Below are 23,232 nucleotides of genomic sequence, written 5' to 3'. Positions count from 1 at the left end.
AAAAAAAAAAAGAAGACTGGCCGAAGCGGTTCGAATTTGCACCACGTGTATAACGCCAGAAATCTCTTGGATATATCCTTGATCGCCGGTGTGTAAAGAGAGCACGTGGGTTCACTTACGGTTAGCAGAGTTTCATATAGATGTCGAAAAAAAGCCAACCATTCGCAGTTACAGAATAATTATTAGGTGTCCTAATCACAATTGAGGTGTTCAATTTTTTTTTTTTTTATTTCCGTTACTCTCGTATTCCTGATGTAAGAAGTACCGAAACGACAAGTATTTCTATCATCTCAAGTACGTCTAATTCGCTATGAAGTTTAAGTGTTTGTCGAATAATAATTGATTATTCTCGACTTTGAAAGAAATGAAAACTTTGCTTATGCACTGTCGACTTGCCAATTCGAATTTTGCAAAAAATTTTACCTTTGTTAATATTAGGCCCACGTTAAGAGAGCCGAAACTTGTAAATTGTAGCTAAAAACAATTAAAACTAAATTAGATGCGCACGATTGTTTACATCTTTTAGCTTTCCGATTTTCTAATGTGAAATTGTCGGTTTTTTGTTTCGCTTTTATTCCTTCGCGATCTTTGTGCGTTTTCCAAGTTCATCTTTTTGTAACGCAAGGTATAATGCACACACACACACACTGTATTGCCTTCAACATGATATAAGAAAAAATCCATCAGCTGCCTCGTGCCTGGATAGATGCGGATAGAACAGCGTTTCTAGACAGCGTGGCATGTGTTTTTTGTCTATTACATAAACGACGACGATTTATGGGATCGTTAGTTAATACAGGTCTTAATTAATGTCTAGTTCTATTTGATCGATTGATCGCTCTTTCGGAACGTCGTTTTGCGGTGACCGGAAATTATTACCGTAGTCTAACATCGAGCAAAGGTAAACGAAAGTTCTTATTTCGACCGTTATTTCTCATTATGCACGAGCATAACAACCGCATATACACAGTTTTTATACGAATGCTCTATGACTTGAAAATTCTTCATATGATCACGTGAAGCCCATTTCTTACATTTTGTAACTCAACTCGGTTCGTTTTTTCTCCCTAAGCAGGGCTTCTGCGATATATGTATATTATTTCTTACGGTGCTTGATGAGCTGTTACGCGAAATGATCTCTCGCTGGGTAACCAAGGCGATCTTGAACACGTGGTGCTCCTTATGGTCTTCATGCCTACGGATCTCGCAAGCTCGCAAGCTCGTGTTGCGACAGTAATTTTAAACCCTGCATGTGTGGTATTAGATCTGTACAACGATATCGAGTGACTCTTGCAGCAAACGCGTTGCGTAGCTACGCTTATCCTTACGGGATTTCGATGACAAGCGTTTCCTCGAACGATGTGTTCGGTATTTTGTTTGTTGGTATAAACAACGAGAATCTCGGCATGCGTCTTTAATTTGCCATTTTTTTACCGCTTTAAAGAAAATTCATTGTACAGAAAACACGCCGGTAAGAGCCAAATTGAAAGTCGCTATCTCTCTGTTCTTAAAATCTCGTAAAGAGTTGTTTTTATCGGTTCTTGAGATCGGCTTCGCAGCAGCGGATCCCAAGAGAAGACTGAAACATTCATGCATTATACATATACGTCCTGACTTTCGAGTAATAAAAATTTATTCGAAATCGCTCTTCACCTTCTCGATCAGCTTGCACTGCGTGCATGAAAAAGAAGCAGCGCTGAACTGAACAGCGAGTTACGGATATTTATTGCCTTTCAATTTATAAACCTGAAGCCATCACGGCTTTTGCTTTAACATATAATATTCGGTCTCTAACCTTGATATTACTAAATTAAAGGGGATCTTCGCCGATGACCATAATATATACATATATATATAGATAGTGAAAGTACTTTCGAAATATTTTTGTCGCGTTCTCCTGCGGAGAATATTGTGTCAAGACTCGTCGTTGCAAAATACGCGATATGTATTAGGCGAAGAGGACGCGATTCTGCATCGTTTTCAACTTGATGAACGTTATTTTTCTTCTTGCGTCGGAACCTGTTTAAGTCATATCGCGATTTTAATACAGAGTGTACGAAATATCGTGATGCTCAAAGTACTGCGATTAATAACGATTCGTTTCACCGCTGATCGCTGCAGGGTTTCACTGAATTAAGAAATCTCGCCAATGCGCGAACGGCTCACAATTTAATATGTCGTTATAAGCACTATCACGATACCTTGGTTGATGTTTAATTACGCGCGGACGAATTTTTCATTTTTAATTTCTTGCTCCTTACCGGAAAATCAGGCAACAGTGCTGGTATAGCTTACAGAAGGATATTAACGCAACGTCACGTCTCGCGACGCAAAGTGAGAGCAAGGAAAACTGGATTTCATGCCAACCACACACATTTAGAAGTGAAAATTTGATGTACAGCGCACAGAGTAAAATCGGAAAGAAATTTAATTGGCTTTATCTGAAGACTTGAAGCTTTTGCATTCTCGCTCTAATCAACCACTTATACCTACCTCGTTTACTTACTTATGTTACTTATCCAGCGGTAGTTGGGGATCTATAGATCTTCCGAGTCTTGTCAGTTACTACATTGAAAAATCGTTAGAGAGTTGGTGTATTATATGCGGTGTGTTACTTGTTCAGGGATACTGACAGGATTCGGTATTGATCTCTGAATCGGTTCTCATGCAGTCTCGCATTCGCTGTTATACTCCGTAACCTAAACAGCTTTGAAAGCTGACGCAAACTTTGGTCGGTTTTCGTGCTGCAGGTGTAGTTTAGAAGTTAGAAAGTTTGAGAGCGTGGAAGAAAGAGTAGGAGAATTTGTTTGGATTCAAAGTTAACCGCGTGGGTTCAAAGGAAATCGGGGAAATTGAGTTTACGCAGTGCACCAAAGCAGCTCTTCGGCTTACGTCGTGAGTTGGATTACGCGAATATTTGACGAGTAATCCATTTCAAATGCAGAGGGCGAAGACCTTGACTGCAACGTCAACAGAAATAATTCACACCGTTTATTCGAGACGGGATCGTAAAGCTCGCAATATGTAATCTAAACTTTATAATAATCCACTGTATATTCTTTTCTCATCTGCAGAATTGAATCGTGACGTTTGTTTCATTCTCTCTTTGTGCAGTTCACTTCACGCGTCACTGATTTAATTTTAAAGAAAATTTAAGTGTTTCGTTGCTGTGAAATTGTCGCTGTCCAGCTGGTAATGATATATTTTAAACCTTAAAAGTTGACCGCATGAAATATAACTGTAAGAACACTAAGAACCTTGCGATGGGGAAACTTTCTACACCAAATATCTGATCGGTATTTGACTCAACAACTTACACGCAATGACTCTCTCGATTGTGCATATTTCCACTCGAGTTGTTCCACAAGGCTTCTTTTCCCTCCTTCTTCAACGACTTAGATTAATTGACCCAATATACTTTAGCCTGTGATATCCCAGATGTTGGAGCTTATACATCTGCTTCTTAACATTGGCGAGGACTTTGCAGGCCGCTGTTTTATTCCTGAGAAATTTTACACTTATAATACTGTAAAACGACGGTGTAAAGGGAGAAGCTTTCTAAAGGCTGCAGGTAGAACGAGACCGATCCATACATCCCGGTAAAACGTAGGTATTCCCACAGGGACCGAACCGTTCTCCATTTCTGGGTTAGTGAAGACTTCTTCTCTTCATTACACATCGCGAGTCTGTCGATTCTCTCCAAAAATAAAATGCATTCGCTGCCTTGCGTGTGAAATAATTTCAACTTTGATTCTGAAATGATTCTTATCATTATTAAACTGATCACCGAAAACTGGCTAAACTTAATTATAATTGCTGCCATTGATATCTGCAATTTTTCAATGTTGCTTGCATTTTAAAAAAAATTTTGTTACACATCGTTGCTGTGATTAATTGTTATAATCGACAACGCCTCGCATCCTGCAACCTGACATGCCGCAGGCCCCACTCGGTTGCATATCATTAGGCGCGCGCATAATTGTGCCCGTCTGATCTTACCCGCTTGACAGAAACGGCGTGCGTGTAGTCTGAGTTCAGGATGCCGTTTCTTTTTCAAATGATGACCTACATTTTGAAAAGGTTGGGAATTGTAGAATTTTTTTTTCTGTTTTCATGAACTTAATAAATTTGGAACAGAAAACGACGGTTTATTCATAATACGTGTTCAATGGTAAATGTCTTCGGAAACACTTGGCTGAATATATTCTCATCCTATCGTTTGATTTCTTTTTATTTCAAACCATGGTTAAGATTAAGTTTGTGTTGTACGTTTTATCGGATGATGACGTTGGACTAGGTCGGGGCAATGCCGCATTATAGGATTAGAAACATCATATTACACCCGGTGTGCAGGAAAATTATTGCAGACGCAGGCCACCGAGTAGCGAGAGGGAAAGAGAGAAACGGAGAACGAGCAAGAGAGATCGAAAAAGAGAGTGCTACGTGACTGTGCAAACGATGAGTATATTACTACGAGGAAGGGAAAGATCTATAATATTTGCTTTAGACTGAACCGTTGTCGTCGAGGGTGAATATAGATATATATCTACACTAGATGTTGAAAGCTTATAACCATATTATGCAAAACCCCGCGTTGTCCAGCTGCTAGGCGAAGGGTTCAATCCTTCGTGCCCTTCCTTGAAATACGCTTAAGGAATTTCTCGGAGTTGAAATTTATTAATTAAATTTTTTGCCAGTCGATTCGTGCGTTCGTTATACTGTAAATAAAAAATCAACACGCGCACAAAGATCAAGGGTTGTTATTTTTTATTTAAATTAATTAAAACGAGACTGCTGATTCACGATACGATTCTGTGGAAAATTAGAATAAGATCTTTTCCGTTCTTTCGTCCCGACGACAAACTTCCCGCAGCATATCTCATCAATTAAACTTCCCTCTTTGGAATGGGGTTGTATAATATACCGGGTATTGTTATAAGAACGAACGACGTGTACTGAATCTTGTATAAAATTTCATCCGCACTTATGTCGCAGTCCTAAAACTGTTTTATCTCGGTAATAATGTTTACGGGCAGTATTTTGCTGTAGGCAAAGGAGAAAATGTTCTCATTTCTCCAAGTGGCTTTTTCTTTTTTTTTTTTACGTCGCATACTCGTAATTCACCATCTGTTATGAGTGGTAAAATCCTTCTTCCTCGAATTTCGTCTCCGTGTTACATTTCGATATCGACGAGGAAATTGTAGCCTCTATAAGATATTTGCAGTGAACGCAAAACCCGAAATCTGACGACAGGGTTTCTCGACAAAGTGCGATTCTTGTCGACTGCGTTTGACACCGAAGTTGGTTTAGTGCATGCGCTGCGACATATAGTAACGTGTTTTATTACACTTGATTTTTTCGGTGATGCGAAACTTTGGTAATATAACAGTGTTTAGAAAGTAACAAAAAAAAAATTTAATTCTAAAATCTGTCAATCTCCTTTACCGTTACAAAAACCGTTATTTAATTTTTTGGGACATCTAATCATTCATGACGCGGTAATAATAATCACTACAATACCGGTATTTTTATAACCGCAGCTTAGAATTTGTAAGAATTGCGATATTGTACCAGATAAATATACTTTCGATTGTTGGTTTAATAAATTAAATTTTGGTATGTAGTTTAGAGAAATATTTCTGCCATGATTTCTTGACAAGGTGCGTAATGAATTCGATACAGAACAAAAGGACACCGACAGAAGAAGAGATGGAAAAATGCTGCCCCGTTTTTCATTCCTATAACGTCTCGGTTAGAATCCTGATGGAGGAATTCAAGGAATAACGTTTAACAAACTAAACCAGTACACTGGCGGTAACCATGCGGGATAGGAACAAGTTGCTGCTGCTGGAATCTCACGCTTGTATACGCGCAGGTATTATTATATGGTTGTAGAGAGTCTCATTGAGAAACTCTCGGGCACAATTCGACCAAGTAGCATATAATTCTTGGAAATCGTTATACTTACCTACCGCGGAATCTCGTTTTAATTGACCTCTTTTGAAAAGAGCAGTATTTTACGCATGTCATTTGTATGGTACAATGACAAAGGACGAAAATCTATACATGTTTGGGGAAAAGTGATCGAATATGGGAAGGAAAACAAATCCTACATTTTTATGTATTACTCATCGTTATGAAAGACATTTTTTTTTTATTTCGAATTATTTTTCTGTCGCAGCAGTTGAAAAAGTGCGTGTAAAAATTGTATATGCATTAAAAAAAAAAAAAAATATCTCGGTGTATAAATATACCCGAAAGCGAAATAACGAGACTGAAATGCAGACAAACCGTCAAGAATCTTTGAACCGATGTAACAAATGTTCTGAAAATTTGAATCACTTAAGACATCCCGCATGCAGGCTGCGCCAAGTTTCTGATCCATGCTTTCTCTTGAATGCGGGCGTCTTTTAAAACTGTACAGCTGGTTGTAATTCATCATTTGTGCTTAGCCAGAGGATGCGTGGTATACAGTTTGAGATGGATAGGCTTTGGACTAATCGACTGGAGTAGAAACACGAAATGCTATACGTCTATGCACCTTGGTCTATCTATAGATATACCCCGCGCATTTGTATAGTCTTAAACGCCTGTCTCTCAATACCGTTCATGGATTCGAACCCCGATGCCTTGTTCTTTTTAAAAAATTACCCCTTGTTTTATTTGCACTTCCTCGAATCCGGAAGTTTTTAATATTTTTAATTCATTGATAGGTTGTATTATACACATCGAGCTAACCCCAAAATCGGGTCAGGATTTCGTGTTTTTTTCATGGCAAGGGGGGGGGGGGGCTTTGGTTGGAAAATATGAATTGTATAAATTTGTGATCCTAGTAATTAACCGAACTTGTCTTAGGATTTGATATTTATTTTGCAAAAATTATATTTTATATTAAATAGAACAAAATTTAATCCCAGCCAAGAAAAATCGAATTCTTTATCGTGCGTCCGTTCTCACCTGTTGCCACGAGTACCATTTACGTTATTACGTACGCAAGTTTGATAAAATTTCACGAAAGGTACGTGTAACAAAATAACCAGCGCTACGCTGCAATGATCGGTCTCTAAAAACGTATCTTAAATTCGTATTTAGTTATATTTCTCGCGAAATACCCTGTACAAATAATCGTTATCCTTGCGCATTCGTTACACATCTATAATTAACAGGTGTCCATATAAATTTTATGAAAAATCCAGAGTATCTCAGATTGAAAAAAGTGCGTCAACCACGACAACAATTTGATTCCCATTACGAGTATCCGTCCGTTTCCCAGTTCAAACCACGGACTAAAATTGGAGAGACGCGATGAGTCGTATACCCGCTATTAAACTCCCAGAGATATACACATATATCTATAACCTATGCGTCGCGACGTCGCATTGCCGCGTTAACAACGCTGCGATGCGGAGGGACGCTCGGCGTCTCTTCTCCGCCCCGCATACCGCGTATAAGCTGCGTAGTGTCGAACCCTTGTATTATACGTGGAAACCAGAGTGCGGCGCACGTCTCGACTATACCAACTCCGGTCCAGTCTCCTCAGCATCTCCTCAGAACTCTTTGGAGACGACGCGACGGCTGCAGCTACCGACTCTGTTGCTGCTGTGACACCCTCGTTATTTTGAGAAGCGTCGGCAGCCCGCGGCGCCCGCGCGTCGTTTCTTCCGCGCTTATTCTCTCTCTCACTCGCTCGTTCGCTTACTTGCTCCATTTGTCGTCTGCTACTGCTGCTGCTACTGCTGCAGTTCCGTACGTTTTCCCGTGTCGTATGCGTCGTCGTCGTCCTCGGGGTCAGTCGTCGCGACGCCTTAGAACCGAACCGCGTCACTCGCTTCGCGCTGCCTCGAAAAATTCGCGCCATCCTCCTTCGGGGATAATTTCTCCTCGCTGTACTTAAATTTTCTAATTTTCACATCCGTCTTCTCAGTTTTCAATTGTTTCGCAGGTCGTATCTTGATAATTTTTTTTTTTTTTGTTTTTCTTCTTCTTATTCGTTATTTTTCAATTTGGAATTGGATTTTTGGTGTGTTTGCGGGACGGTTTTGCTCTACTCTTTAGTCGTGTTTAGTTAGTACTTGATTGAAAATTGTCTGCATACGTTTGATTGTACGCTTTGTATATTAGGAAGTCGTTTCAAGTATGCATACGGTGTAGGTACTAATTATAACATATTTTCGACATTTGCGAATGGAAAATTCTTGCTATCATGTTCGACGAGTATCTATAATCACTTCCAACAAGTAGAAGTTTCACTCGACTTCTACATTTTTCGATTCTGTATTACAGGTGTTAGTATAATTGACACCGCTTCAATTATCCTCTTTTTTATAGCCTAGCTGTTTTTCAATCATGAAAGATCCGCCGAGCGATCGATTCGATGTATATAAACTTACAATTAGATAGCAAGCGATGTGATTTACGGGTGTAATTTTAATCCTCCTGTATAACGAGAAGATTACGACGGAAGAGAGGTTTCTAAACCCTCGAGGTAACTAGCTCGTTTATTTATTCGCCAGCTGACCCTTTTCGCACCAATTATTAAGTGATCGGCGCGCTCTGGAACGTGCTAAACGCTTGTTTGCACATCGCGACTTTTATGCATAGCTCGTATAACACGTTTAAATGCATTCTGGTTCACGTATAGCTAAAATCGTTTTCTACGTATCGATTGTGAGTAATTTTTATTTTTCACCGTTATATCGATAACAGTTTTGGTCAATTGCCGTTTCGTATTTACGTATAATAATATATTTACGGTACAAGAAACTATCGGCTCTGTTCACAGTAAGCGTCACGCTTTTCATTTATTATTTCTTCCTGTGACACGCCCGCACATATATACCTATGTGTTTACGTATATGACACATCTATTCTTAGCCGCATTATAACAAATAGTTGAAAACTCTTCAAACATAGTGCATCACGGGCCATCATACTTCAGCGTGGTGATAGAAATTTATTTGGGCCTCTAGACACTGTTCCTATCTCTAGTTCGTTTACTCAGTCGATCTCTATCGCTGACGCGGTTTTAACGTGTATGGGTATGTACTTACATAGTATGGTACTTACGTACCCATACTGTATAGTTACGTACGTACGTGTTCGTGTGGAAAAAAAGCTCACGAGACGACCAGTCGTGAAATCGTTTATACCGAGATCCGTAATTGTTATGGCCGATAGAGAAACGCGTTTCATACGTTTCGTCGATTGCGACGTAATTTTTGGTTCATTTTTCCATCATTCGTACATTCCGCTGAATTCGGGGTAAAGTAATTTTTCGATCTATTTCCGCAATTGTGGTCAACAAAAATTCTAGCGATTAATAGAACTTCTGAAAAATTCAAAAAAAGAATGTGACAAATCGATCATGCTGTTGTACGAATTTTTGACAATATTGCGAAGGTGTAGTAACGATGAAAATGCAAAATCGGTGGCCAAAGTTTCGAACAAATTTAATTTCCCGGAGACCAGTGTCGATGTTTCGTAGAAGTGGTTGATTTCAAACGTTTTAAATAACCGCAGACGAATTTTTGACACGAAGTAGTGCGAGAGGTGCTTGGATTTATTGCCGGAAGTAAAGGAAAGTGATACCGCCTTGATTAAGGCACTCTTCGTCCTTAATATTAGGCCAAGATGTACACCAATGATACCCAGCGCTGTTTCTACGCCGGTTACAACACTCTTCCACTTCCTGCCCAGCTGGGTTACTTCGTGCCTTTGAACGCGTTGTACTGCCTTGGCCCACCGGGACCCAGGGGACCACCCTCGACCTCGCAATCCCCCCAATCTTCGCCTCATACCCTTTGGTGAGTTTCAAAAACCTCGCGTCTAACGTGCTGGTGAAATAAAACCTGTTACCCTTTGGCTTGGGCTCGATTCTCTACAATCAATGTGCATAGTTGCCGGTGAGTTTAGGTCGATTCAAAGAAGTCGAAAATTTTACGTTTCGACCCTCCGTAGAAAACTACATAGACATTTTATTATCGTTAGAGCAACAACAAGATTACAAAGAAATATACATTCCATGTATATGATTTGGATTTTTAACGAATAATCACCGAGTTTGATGTCTCTTTTTTAATTTGGAACTCTTTCTCACGAAAGCTTCACCTCACATATAATGAGGTTAATTGTAATTAATTGTAAGTGCTGCCTATATCTATTGGTAAATGTATATTTCTTTGTAATCTAATTGGCGCCTTGATGATAATAAAAAATCTTTATAGTTTTCTGAGGAAGGTTGAAACGTAAAAATTCGGAATTCTTTGATTCGACCCAAACATACCGAGAACTGTATATGTATACCGAGATAAGGTCGAGAGAAAACATTCCTCACTTTCTACGATCAATCGCTACGGTCTTCAAAATCATTACTTTCAGTCATTTTACGTTGCGAATTTGCAAACAGTTGACTGTTCTTCTGACGAAATAAATAGGATAGAGAAAAAATGCTTGATTACATATTGTTATAAAACGATCGAAGGGCTGTAAAGCTAAGTCTTTTTGCATGTGTCACGTTTTGTTTTTCAACAAGGTAGTGTCGTATTGCATGCCCTGCAAAGCCTTAGGAGAAACACTTCTAAACCGCTCACCGACTTGCACGTAACTCAATTACGTCTCCATATACGCGAATTTATTATAACGCCCTGGAATTTACTGCACAATCGACGTTTGTTTCTCTTTACACCTTCTCATCATTTTAGCGGAATTTTTTTTTATTATCGTTACTATATGTATATTCTACTATAGGCGAATGTTAAAATAACGATCGAAATATGAAGAAAATATTAAATTTATTATAATATTCATTGTTGGTATCTTCTATCGCTTGAACATTTTGTTAGGCTGTACGGAAATTATGAAAGACAACGGCTAATCTTGAATATCGTATCATAAAATAGTTTATATTTATAAACAGCAAGTCTATGCACTTGACTTTTTACCTAATTGCACTTGAAGAAAACTGCACTCATGGACACCCATGATATTACATAGAATAAGAAGCAATTGAATAGCATTCCAGCGTGATGTCGACAGGATTGAGAATCTCGTTCGTGTTCGTCGTAATCATTCCAATTCTCCGCGATCTGATTCTCGCCCAAAAAATCCAATATCACACGTTCACTCCCATACTAACGTCAAGATCAGGACGAGAAATCCTGCCACGTCCCCTCTCGAGTTTGCTCTGAATTTCCTCCAAGGACTTTCCCTTGGTCTCAGGAACGAACAGGATTGAAAATAAACTAGCGAGCGCCATGAAGCTGCCAAAAATCCAGAAGGTCGTACTCTCCCCGAGATGCGTCATCATCGTAGGAAAGAGTTTCGTGACGGCGAATACCAGGGCCCAGTTAACGCAGAGAGAAATACTGCTCGCCGCACCCTTTGTTTCAGGGGGGAAAAGCTCGCTGATCATCGTCCAAGGTATGGATCCGTAACCTACGGAGAACATGACGACGTAGAGGGTCAAGGAGACCAGTGGTATCCATCCGACGCCGGTTACGTCCCACCCGGAGCTTTTCATCTTGAAGTAGTACCCGAGGGCGCCAAGGCTGATCGCCATCATGGCCGCGGAGACAATGAGCAGCGGTCTGCGACCGACTCTGTCGATTATTAGCGCGACTAAAACGGACATGACGACCTCGACGATGCCGATCACAACCGTGGCTATAAACGGCTCGATCGAGCTACCAGCCATTTGGAATATCAGGACGGTGTAGGAGAGGACAGCATCGATGCCGGACAACTGCTGGAAGAACATCAGACCCAGACACGCCGTCATCGCCTTTCTTCCCGCCCGAGTTCCCACCAAATCCCTGATTCCACCCTCCTTCGACTGCCGGTGAAACTGGAGACAGGCCACTTCCGATTCAGTGTCGAAGTCGGGTCCTCGCAGTCTAAGCAGTGCCTCGTTGGCCTCGATCTTTCGTCCTTGGCGCAACAGCCACGTCGGTGACTCGGTCAGGAAGGGCGAAAGGACGAAGAAGAGGAGGATCAACAGGCCGCAGGAACCGGCGAACGCCCGGTAACTCAGGACCGCGCCAGCCGCGTAGGCGTAGAGGATGCCGCAGGCGATCAGGATCGCGAAGGACGACGATAGCGGACCCCTTACCGAGGTCTCGGCTATCTCGCCGACGTACATCAGCGACAACACGCAAATCGAACCGCAACCAATTCCGGCGAATAATCTACCCGTGTATATTCCCCATATGTCCTTAGCCAGTATGATCATCATCCAAGAGGCGAGGAACGGGATGCTGACTGTCAGTATTGACCTTCGACGACCTATGTAGTCCGCCAATTTACCAGCCGGAAGTGCACCAAGGAACGCACCCAACGCCGCCAACGACGTTATCCACGAACTCTGATCCTCGTTAACGACCACGAACGAATCCTTAGAGGTCAGATAAGGCAGCATTGGTGATGTCCAACCAAGGACGATGCCCAGTTGGAGTGCCGGCAGTCCAGCTATATGTTCGAAAATTCATTTCATCATGTTATCTTTCTATCGAGGCCGGCATATAACCTTATATCGAATTGTTAGTTTGTTATCTTTTTTATATTTATCATCATAAACTGACCTACTCCCGTCGCGATGTACTGGTACAGTTTTCTACCTTCTTTCAGACTCGCTGATGGCGAATCTCGATTATGAGGTATGAGCAGTTGCTCAACCGTTTCGTCTACTCCGTTCATTTTTTCTTCCTTGATAACTTCGTCGCTTTGTTTGTACAACGACTTCGGGTCTTGGGTATTCTGGAAATTAGGCATATTTGAACAGTATTTCGCTCAGTCTGCAGAATTTGAATCGTTATTCTTCAATCCTTTGTCGGGCCATGCATTTCGTTTTTCTCTAAAGGATCATATTTACAGGTTGTCTCTTACGTATGTATGTACATGGGTCGTGTTAAAAAAAATATCGTTGATCACTTTATCTCGTCGAATAAAAATATTTCAATGTTAATATCCAAGTAACCGGAAATTGAAATATTTGCATGGTATGGAATAACAGAGAAATTCAACGGAATCATAAATTTCATGATATCGTGTAAATGATGAGCAATGTCGACTATAGTTTTATACCGAAAATCCTGATTCAAAGTTTTATAGTAAATACTCGTAAAACGAACTGACAAGAAGATAAAACCACGACCTATTCATACCTCTTACCCAAAATGATTAGATTAACGTACGTTTTACCAAGTTTTGTGATTGTGTTGTATGAACCACAACCTCATAAAACTTTCATCATATTTTAATCTAACTGAGACACTTATAGTGATCGTGTTCTATGAATAGCTTGTGAGTTGCGTAGTGCTAAGGTCACCCGGTCACGTGGTCACGCGTCCTGACATCTCGTTATGTACAGGTTCCTTTTTTTGACCCTCGATCGATAATCCCAAGGCCCAACGATATATTTGGACATTCAAGGTCCACCGGTTGACCTCAATGATGATAAGTAGGCACGCATTATACGATGCATCGAAAAATGAAAAAGTACCACGTCTGCAATGACTTCGGGAGGTGATGTTGAAGGGAAAAAGCGAAAGTGAAATTTCGCCTTTTTTAAGAAAACACTTCCTTTGAACAATCGCCACCGAACTGCACTTACGTTGAAATGGAAACATTGAGTTGTGATGATGATAGATAACAATCCCGATGAATTGAAATGTTGTGAATACTCGCGGTTCGGATTACTCCTTGAACTTTGTCTTTCGAAAATCAAAAAGACAGATAATCGGTAGGATTGATTGTCTTGACCCACTCTTCGGAGTCAATTCCACTGATACCGAATACGAGGATGATTTCTCTCTCCCCAATTTATACCTTTTGGTAAATTGTTCGTTATCGCTGCCGCACTGAAGGGGTAGTTAAACACGATCAACTCGCTGGGGCTCGTCGTAAGTTTGTTTGATGGTGCTAATTGTAAGTAAAAAGTGCAGGTGCATCTTGAACTCAAACGTGCCACTTTGGTAAACCGACAGTGATTTGACAGTGCTACATATAAGTGCAAAACAAAATTCTACACAAATATGAAGCGGCATTGGTGTATACTCGGTACATACTATCAGCTCAATCGACGTTGTGGCGATGATCATTTCTTGGTCTTCGTTTCGACGTTGTGTCAACACGTGTTCTACCATTTCGTTGTTTGACTAACAACAAACTAAACCCTGAAACTTGCAGTGCAAGCAATCATCAACTTTCCTTTAACTTTTGCTCCTGCACTCCATGCAGGGAAAAAAGTCTCCCTCGTCTCTCTATCTTGCGTGTCAATGATCACTTGTCACCCAAAAAATCGCGTATTTAACGATCATTAAATTCGATCATCAACGAATCGACGAATGGTGGGATAATCTCGCGAGTTTAATTATACTTATAGAAAACTTTTCTTCCTCAGCGCAGAAGTCGAGTCCAGGAGGTGCAGCAGCGTTGTGGGATTCTCCGAGCCTCATCGGGGCCACTCAGTGTCTCCTGCACCCTCGTCGTCGCCGCCACCTCCACCGCCCCCGAATCAAAGGGCGTCCTACGCGCACCCTAACGTCATCTCCGCTGCGTCCGACCCCATTCTCGAGGTGCTTGACGAGCCCGTCGACGAACCGGTTAGTATACACTTTTCCTACCTTTGTCAAATTCCATCGGTACAAGTACCACGGTAATTGTCGTTACGTATGTGACTATGATCACGATCGATCATCGTCGAGACGTTACAATCTATTTGAAGACATTCATTTTTCTCATTCACGTTCGAGTGCAGATGCGTTTTGGACATTGCGGGGTCATGGGATTGGCTTTGAATTTCATTGGAAACATCCGGATTTTGGGAATGATTTCACGGATGTTGATGTGGTTGATGAATTGTTTTTTTTTTTTTTTTTCCAGATATTTCAGGAACTGGAAAATAAAATGTTACTTGCCAATGTTGAAGGCTGGAGTAAAATTTCGAAAATGCAACTATAGATGGACGAAATTTTATACTCCTTGCTAGTTTCAAAGACTGTATTTTAATCACGAAATGCTTTTCATTCGTGTACGTGCAACTCGATACCCTCGTAGTAGTTTCTGGTTATTATTAACGGCACGTGTGTAACACGTACTATACGTATCCGAATGTGAAATAGCTTGAAAGCACAGCTTATCGACCGCGTAGTCGATACAGCTTTCCACCTACTTACCGAGTACCGAGTTCCTCCTTTCGTTCCCCGTTTCTGTACTTACCACTCACCGTTGCTCGAGCTTGGCTTACCACTATGGAGCAAGTGGAAATCTGCAACGGAGGTCGATGGTTGTATTCACCTAAAAGATGTCTCTGATAATCTTGCATCTGTATGCATAGATCTACCCCGACACAAGTTCATTCAAATCCTCCTTAATGGTCCAATCTGATATAGTTAAAGTATATCACAAAGGTCAGTTCGCTGTATGATCCACGGTTAACAAAGTCGGAAAGTGTGACGTTAGATTAGAATAAATAAAAAGAAATAAAAGGTCTGAGACCGAACACTGATTTAATGTTGGACAGTTATTTTTGTCTTTCATTCTTTAATCGGGGTGTGTCCGTGATTCTTCTATTAAACGCGTGCCCCAAATATCACCTCAAATCATTTTCTCCGTCAATTTATTGTACTAATAATGTACCGCATTATGCAAGACTGTTTGAAATACGTACGTAGAATAACATTTGTTTCTCAGAGAGGGGTATAAAAATGTTAAAAGCCACTTAAAATAATATGGTAGTTTCTTTCTTTCGCTTATTATTTCATATCTCACATGCGTAACGAGTTACGATTTTCAATAAGGTACCGCATACTTTCCCGCTGTTAAGAACCGCTTGGTATTAACTTTAACTGTGGAGTCTGTGGTTAACGGAGTAAATACATAGGTCTAGTATGTATACATAGACGCAGACACGCGAGTAGGTATAAGAGACGAAGGGCTTCAACAACTATAATCCAATTCTCCAAGTTTCCCTGTACCGTCTATACGACGATTGTACGACGCGCGAATTTCACACAACAACTGTTTGTCTGTTATCGTTGTAGTTTTCGTATACATTGTTTTCCCCAAAAATCGTGACTAAAGAAATGAATTTTTTCAAATCAAATGTCGATAATACGAAGAATTGTAAAAGCAACTCGAAACACACAGAAACACGACAAGCAAGAAATTGTTATTACCGTACAATAATTTTATTAAAGTATCGCACGCACGTTAATCGTAGATCATGTACACCGAATAAGTTATGCATCGGTAATTCTTGAATCCACGCGTACGCGCTTCATGCAACGATGGAATTATGGGCGTATGAGGAAGTGGCGAAGCTCGATCGCTTCAGGATTAATCAATTACGTGTATACTAGATTTCTGCACGTTGCATCGTTGCAGGTATGCGTACTTAAGACGGGATTATGGTGCTGCACTAGAAATAGTTGAACCAGCCTGTCGCGTCGGCGCCATTGAATTAGAATAAGGCATTAACGTGTGTAAATATATATACGTACACACGTATGTGTAAATAAATGTTCGGAACGAATGCAATAGTCGCCGTACGAAGAGACAGATAACAGCTATGGATCCGCCCCCGTTGGTTCATGTTCATACGTAGACCGTTCGTTCGCGCCCCATTCGATTATCGGTTGCAGGAATTTAGTCGGGAAGCCTCGACGAACGCGAACTGGTCATTTTTCTACACGCAGTTTACCTCTACGAGCTAAAGATGGCGGTTTGAAAAGAAGAGCAGCGTCTCCTTATCTTCCTATATATCGTTTTTTACTTTCTCAAATATTCTTGCTGCTGTTGTTGTTGTTGTCGTTGGTAACGGTTCAAATGCTAATTATGACATCTCGTCGTAAATTTATAACTTGAATCACGTTGTCACGCCGCGGAAAGAAAATCAAATTCGGTGTTAAAACTGTCGATAATATTAAAATAGTACGGACGATCGGAACGAGATGAAAATTTTTCGAAAAATCTTTCGAACTAGAAACAAACGCACTTCAAAGAAAAAATCAACCGTTCGTACTTCGAATAAACGACGATCAACCACCAGCAAGACTTACGGCGGTCCTCCCCATCTTCCGCGAGACGACTTCCTCTTGGGTGGAGGTGGAAGCACCAGGAGAAACCGGCGCAGGCACAGGGTAAATTAAATTTTAAATATAATCAATTGTAGAATATCGGATATTGAACTTGACGGTTGAGAATTGCTGTCAAGGTTTTTTATTACAACAAAGAACAAAGAGACCTGCAATCAAACAAATAATTTCCACTTCATTCTGAAATAGCATTAATCAGGGATCGGTGCTGAATTTACATTTCATTTTTCTTGTTTCGTAACTATTTATTCGGGAATGTAAATTTCCGTGTCGTGCTGTTTAATATTTTAATAATTGGAATGGGATGATCGCGTTTTACGGTTCGCTTCGTCACCGTCGGCTTCGAATACGCCCAAAAGCATTTACTGATAATTTACGCTAATCTGTTATTCTCGCGTTACGTTCGTTCGTTCGTTTACTCTGCGGCATGTGTCTTTCTGTATGTATATGAAGATATAGTTACGCGAGAGCTGTTACTTCGCATGTATCGTGTACGCCCATTGCATGTTCCAACAGAAGTGCGTTAGCGTTACTATTTTCCTGCTGATCTCTTACAGTCTCTTTCATTTTTGCTTAGGCTCTTAACATTATTATATTATACGTAGAGGTACCTGTCCTGCGGATAAAGAAAGAAGTTTGTCGAGCTAGTTTGAAAAATCATTATCCCGTTGCAAGTTATTGGGGCTCGTGCAGCTGACGAAGAAAATTCGGTAGTTTTCTCTACTTTTTTTTTTTTTTTTAATGACATTAAACAATGATTCGCCGATTCACACGCGGCGACTTAATCATTGGAAAAGAAAAATATGGCGACAAAATTTTGTTTTTTTCATGTTTTTGTTTAAATACGGGCGATTCTCACGATCCTAATCGAACCAAAGCATTCTTGAGACTTTTTTTTACCGAACGTATTTAACGGCCCGTATATTCGTCACGCCGCAGGCATGCGTATAAGCCTTAGATCGGGAACCTGTTTTATTCAAGAGCAAAAATTCTCTGACATTTATACGTTCGATATTTATCTATAAGTTTAAATTGATGTTTGGTGATGAAGATTTGCCAAGTATCTAACGTGCAAAGAAAATTTTGACGCGAATATTATGTTTCTGGTTTTTGCAAAGCGACTCTTTCGCAACCCCGCACCATATGACACTTTAGTATAATTATTGTGTACAAGAATAAGCGAATAATATCACCGTACAAGAACGGATGTATAATTCTTCGAGTAATTGCAGCGTTTATTCTTTTGTTTAGCGCATTTGAAAAAAGTTGCAAATTGCATTTCCGCTCTCATAAACTCTACGACCAACTTCTTTCTTTAACCAACTGCCACACTTCACGCCCTTCGGTACTGCTTTGACTTAAACAAAGAGCCACGTTCCCACGAGAGGGTGTCGAGACAATGAATGTCCGGCCTTGACATTGCGCTCTCCTACTTTTCTCGATTATAGTTAAATGACGGAAGAAACTGACGTGCTCAAAGCGTGAAATTTTCCCTCAGACACACATTTACTTGTCAAGAAAATTAACTCTTGAAACGCACTTATTGCTTGAATCCCAAGGTAAAGATCAAAACGATCGAAAGTCAGGATAAGTTCATTCTGTCTCTCTGATTTTCAATCGTGAAAAACGAAAGTGACAATTTAGCACCTCTTTATTCTTCAATTTCCACATTCCATTCTATCATCATTTAAAAAGTTAAAAAATGGGAAATACTTCTTGGGAAGAAGAATTAACCTCTCGCTTTTATGTTGCTCGTCACTTCCGTCTGCGCGTATTTCATTCATTGGTCTGCACCAGCAACAGAGCAGCCGCGGTACGTTCGCCCACAGCATATATATTATATGTATAAAGAAGAGAAACGTAGACTGACGTCGATCGCGTTGCTGCGGACTCGGTATTCTTCGTCGAAATCTCGTTATTATTCCTCGGTCATATCATCGTCCTTTCCTCCTTCTTTACACGAAGCTGAATCTTAAATCCTTCCACAGAGTCAGAAAATCCAGAGAAAGGGAGAGCGAACGATGAAATGACAATGACGTTGAAAACTGCTGGAGACCATGCATACCTGTTCGTACCTACCGAATGGATTACAAATGTTATTACGCATTCAGGCGAATTCGATAAACGACACGATCTCCGGGACGTGAAATTCTTTACATTAATTTTTCGTCGTTTTCGTAAATTACCCCTGTCCCACCGTTTTCTTCACATCCGACATTAAGCGGAGGCGCAGAATAGTGAGGTAGAAATGCGTTTCTTGTCCTGAAAGAGGGAATCAGGATAGGAACAGTGGGGTGCATTGTACGCAACTCTTGCTAATCAGCGAGTTCCAACGCCCTCGTCTACTGCCTGTGCCCACTTGAAAGCACATACGTGCAGGCCTTGAAGCGTTCTTCTTTCTTCTACCTTTACTTCTGGAACTACCTAAGAAGTAGACGGAACGGTCGAGGAGGCGAAGCAGAGGACGAAGAAGAGAACGACGAAGAAGAAGAGGAGGACGGGCTGGCGTAAGAGGCGCGTGCAAGTGTAGAATGGTGTTCACTCGAGTGCAGTCCAACTGCATTCCTTCACCTCCGCCCTCCTCTGCAGCATGCCATTACTCGTTCTCCACTCTATGGGCGAGTAAGACGAAGAAGAGGAAGATAAAGATGAAGAAGAAGAAGAGGAGGAGGAAGAAGAAGAAGAAGAAGAAAGAGACGGAGAGAACGAACGCATATTTAGTCTCGTGCGCATGGGACATGTCCTCCGGGTTTGTACCCTGCACTCTCTTCGACCCCCGCCACGCGGTTTCTCTTATAAATATTGAACGACCTTAGCCCTAAGCCGTGTATAACTCTGTGTCACGGACCTCGAGGACGTTGTTGTCGGTATATAAGGAAAAGGTCGTTGCTTTCGGGATTCGGGACGAGAGTTGAAACACCTTTTATAATTCCGACGATACTCTCTTTCCTCGAGACTCTCGACCGACCCTTCCCAAGGTCATGTTACGACATTCGCGCCTGTCTTCCTCTACCTCCTCAACTTCGTATATCATCAATTTTCAACCCATTTGTGCCTCGCTTCGACTGCTGCCAAGATCTTTCTCGCTCTAATGCTTCCTTTGGTAGCTTCTTCACGAACACCCGGCCACGCCTCTCACATCAATTTCTCATCTTTTGCCCCAGTGTAACATTTTTTTCTTCGCGTACCGCGCTTAGTGTCTAACTCTCCCTCCCTCTCTCTCTCTCTATCTGTGAGCGATCACCCTTGGCATCCCACCGCAAATAGACCATCGTCAATTACATTTGAGAATTCCTATACGCTTGTTTTAAATTCTGCACAAACCAGTGGCTTGAGAACGCTGTCAGTGTTCTTCGACGGTAGCCGTTAATGTGCCATTCCGATGGTTAAGAATAAGAAAAAGAAGTGAGAAATCGATCGAATAGTACCAATCACCGCTACACTCTGCACCGCGAGCCCGGCCTTTCGTTGAGATCATACCTGCTAGTGGGGGTATAGGTATTATGGCAATGCAACGAAGGTAGCAATTACCTATCGTAAAATATTTGCGGGCAAAGCGGACAGCTAGCTGTGCAGCTGCGGTATTTGAACTGATCCGCTGCAGCGTTGCGCATTTTCTTGCATGATGTGCCATACGTAAGGTATACGTATACGGTGATTACACACCCACACACGCACAAACATATCATACTCGCTGATGTATGGCACCGCATCAATACTCTCTGCAGGGCAACGATAGGTACCATTGCCATCTGCACCACATGACCCATATTTCGTAGTTCGATATTTTTCAGTGTGTGTCGTGCGTTTGCAGTGTCGAATTGTTGTTACAAGTTCTTCGAAAAATATTAATTTTCCTACTTTTACGGGGAAATATTTCTAGTTTGAGTAATTGCACGGTAGAGTGAGCGCAAAATTGCGAAAAAAAATGTTAAACTCTCAGGGATACGTAGACTATGCTCAAGCCTTGCATACACAGGTATATATGTACAGTATTGTACACGCAGGTACACGAGGCACGGTAATTGAAGAGATATGCGCTGTGTTCCGAACCGCGTTCCACCGCCTTTCCCCCTTTTATTTATCTGTATAATATATACAATATACATACTTCTTTATTCACCATCTGAAAATACTCTTGCAATGAGATTGCAACGTGCCCGGTGATTTTGAACACGTGTTGGTTCACACATGCGTTGTATTAACATCGGATCGACTTATGCTTATTTTATTATACTCTCATTGTTGGGCCGTCTATCTTGAAACGAGCAAGCCATCTTATCGTCCGCTGCAGAATTGACGGTGCCTGTATGTGTGTGAAAAATGTATGGCTACTAGTGAACTACGCTGGTTCTGGAATTAAGTCACTTTTCAGTCGACCCTTCTCCTCGCGGACAGTCTATGCCACGACTCGTTGATTTTATTCCTGTTTTGTTCCGTTCGAAACTCGGCTTGATCCCTCGTCTTCGATAACGTTGAAATATATGTACATTTATACACACACCTATACTGTCGGGTGTAAAAAATGAAAATAAAACCAAGAAACACGCGTTGCCCGCTTCAGCTGCTGACTGGAGAAGTATAAGTAGTTGCATCGGTATAATCCGTGCAGGAATTACAGATTGGGAGTATTTCACGACGCTTCGGTCGCGCTATTATGTTATACGTCAGTCGTAAAATTTAAACAGCAGCAATTATCTGCAACTATGCATTGAAGAAAAGTGGAAGTAAAAAAAAAAAAAATGCAACTCGGATGAATTATCGCGCGATTTATCGTACAGGCGAATCAACACCTCTGCGTCATTCCTTCGGTTTGGTTTTATACGTTTTGACCTAAATTGTGTCGGGAATGGAGCTCGAGCGAATCAGAAAAACCGTAAAGATAACCGCAGCAGGAACGAAAGACAAGGGACGAATGGCGTATATCCTGTTCACTCGAATTGCCGAACTTTTTAAAATTTAAAGGGCTCCAAACCCGTCCGACCGGCCTCTCCGTTTCACTGAACCAGCATCAGGAGAGAAGTAAGCTACCCATATGCGGTCCATTTCCAGCCACACACTCACGCTTGAATTTAGTGGATACTGGATATGGCGCAGGGTCGACGCGTCAGAAACGACCGTGTCTTCTTCATTAAGAGTGCTCGATTATTCACCTAATTTGAATTATTTCTTTTGGCTCGAAAATTATGGTACTCCGACGTTTATCGTCTCACCCGCTGATTCCTTGATGCACTTTCTTTTGCCCGAGATTGTAATTTACTAAATCTCGAAAGATTGGTAATCATTGTCAGGATGCAGTGATTAACCGTTCTTATTTATTTGCGTGCAGTACACTGCATTATGAGGCTCACATTTACGGGTAAAGAAACCAGACACCTCAAAAAGACCAGTGGAAGAGGAAATTTAGCGAGAGAGTAACGCGGTTCTATGGTTTAATCTGAAAATGACTTTTGTTCCGCTACTGCCGCACTGCGTTGCCGTTAACCTCCATCTTCTGTCATTCAAGCATGACCGTCTTCTGCTTCCCTCAGGTGTCTTTTTTTGCTTTCTCTATCTCTCTCTCTTTCTCTTTCTCTCTGTAAAACCTGTCGTGAAATACTTGTATAAATTTGGTTCTGGAGTGACTTCAAAATTTCACCAATTATATAGCGAAATTTGCACAAGCAGTCGTTGAAACGTTCTCTTCTCTTGTTGCTATTCATTTTTATCGCCTCAAATTTCACAAATGATATTTCACGAACTACCGGCAACTGCGCGGTAACTCTTTGAAGATAAAAGGGCTCGTCGTGCGGGTGAACCTTTGCGCGCAACTTGGCCGGGTTAGGGCGGAGTCAAGGTAGAATAAATGTGCTACCTGTAGGACCTCAGGAGTCAGGCGGAAGCTGAACCTGCGCGAAGGATCTTCATCTCCTACCTGACTTACGCGAAAAGTATATGTGTAAATAGATTTGTTTTCGAAAGAGAGAGAAAAAATAAAAAAAAAATTGTGATCACGCGGAATTTTCCACAACAACCTGCCAAGTAGACGCGTTATCGTGTCTGAACTTCTAAGCTTCGTACGAAATATGACTCGCCTTATTTTCACCAAGCGCGTACGACGAGTGCAGTCGATATAATTACTATGTGCTCGAACAACAAGAAG

General features: G+C 41.2%; 1 protein-coding gene across 8 annotated transcripts in view; it reads left to right on the top strand.

Annotated features, from left to right (window-relative positions):
• Window positions 1-23,232, top strand: part of LOC107225225 (tight junction protein ZO-1) — a 75,012-nt gene that overhangs the window by 6,371 nt on the left and 45,409 nt on the right. For 6 of the 8 annotated variants that reach the window (XM_015665618.2, XM_015665622.2, XM_046743349.1 and 3 more), the window contains exon 3: window positions 14,396-14,597. In XM_015665618.2, coding sequence (XP_015521104.2) covers window positions 14,396-14,597 — 202 coding nt within the window. Of the gene's footprint in view, window positions 1-9,311; window positions 9,804-14,395; window positions 14,598-16,699; window positions 17,136-23,232 lie in introns of those variants that run through there. The other 2 variants (XM_046743347.1, XM_046743350.1) reach the window with 2 other exon arrangements.

The sequence above is a fragment of the Neodiprion lecontei genome, chromosome 6 (genome assembly GCF_021901455.1).
Source record: "Neodiprion lecontei isolate iyNeoLeco1 chromosome 6, iyNeoLeco1.1, whole genome shotgun sequence".
Classification (NCBI taxonomy): Eukaryota; Metazoa; Arthropoda; class Insecta; order Hymenoptera; family Diprionidae; genus Neodiprion; species Neodiprion lecontei.
Note: the sequence above shows the minus strand (reverse complement) of the source record. Positions and strands in the feature narration are given on the sequence as shown.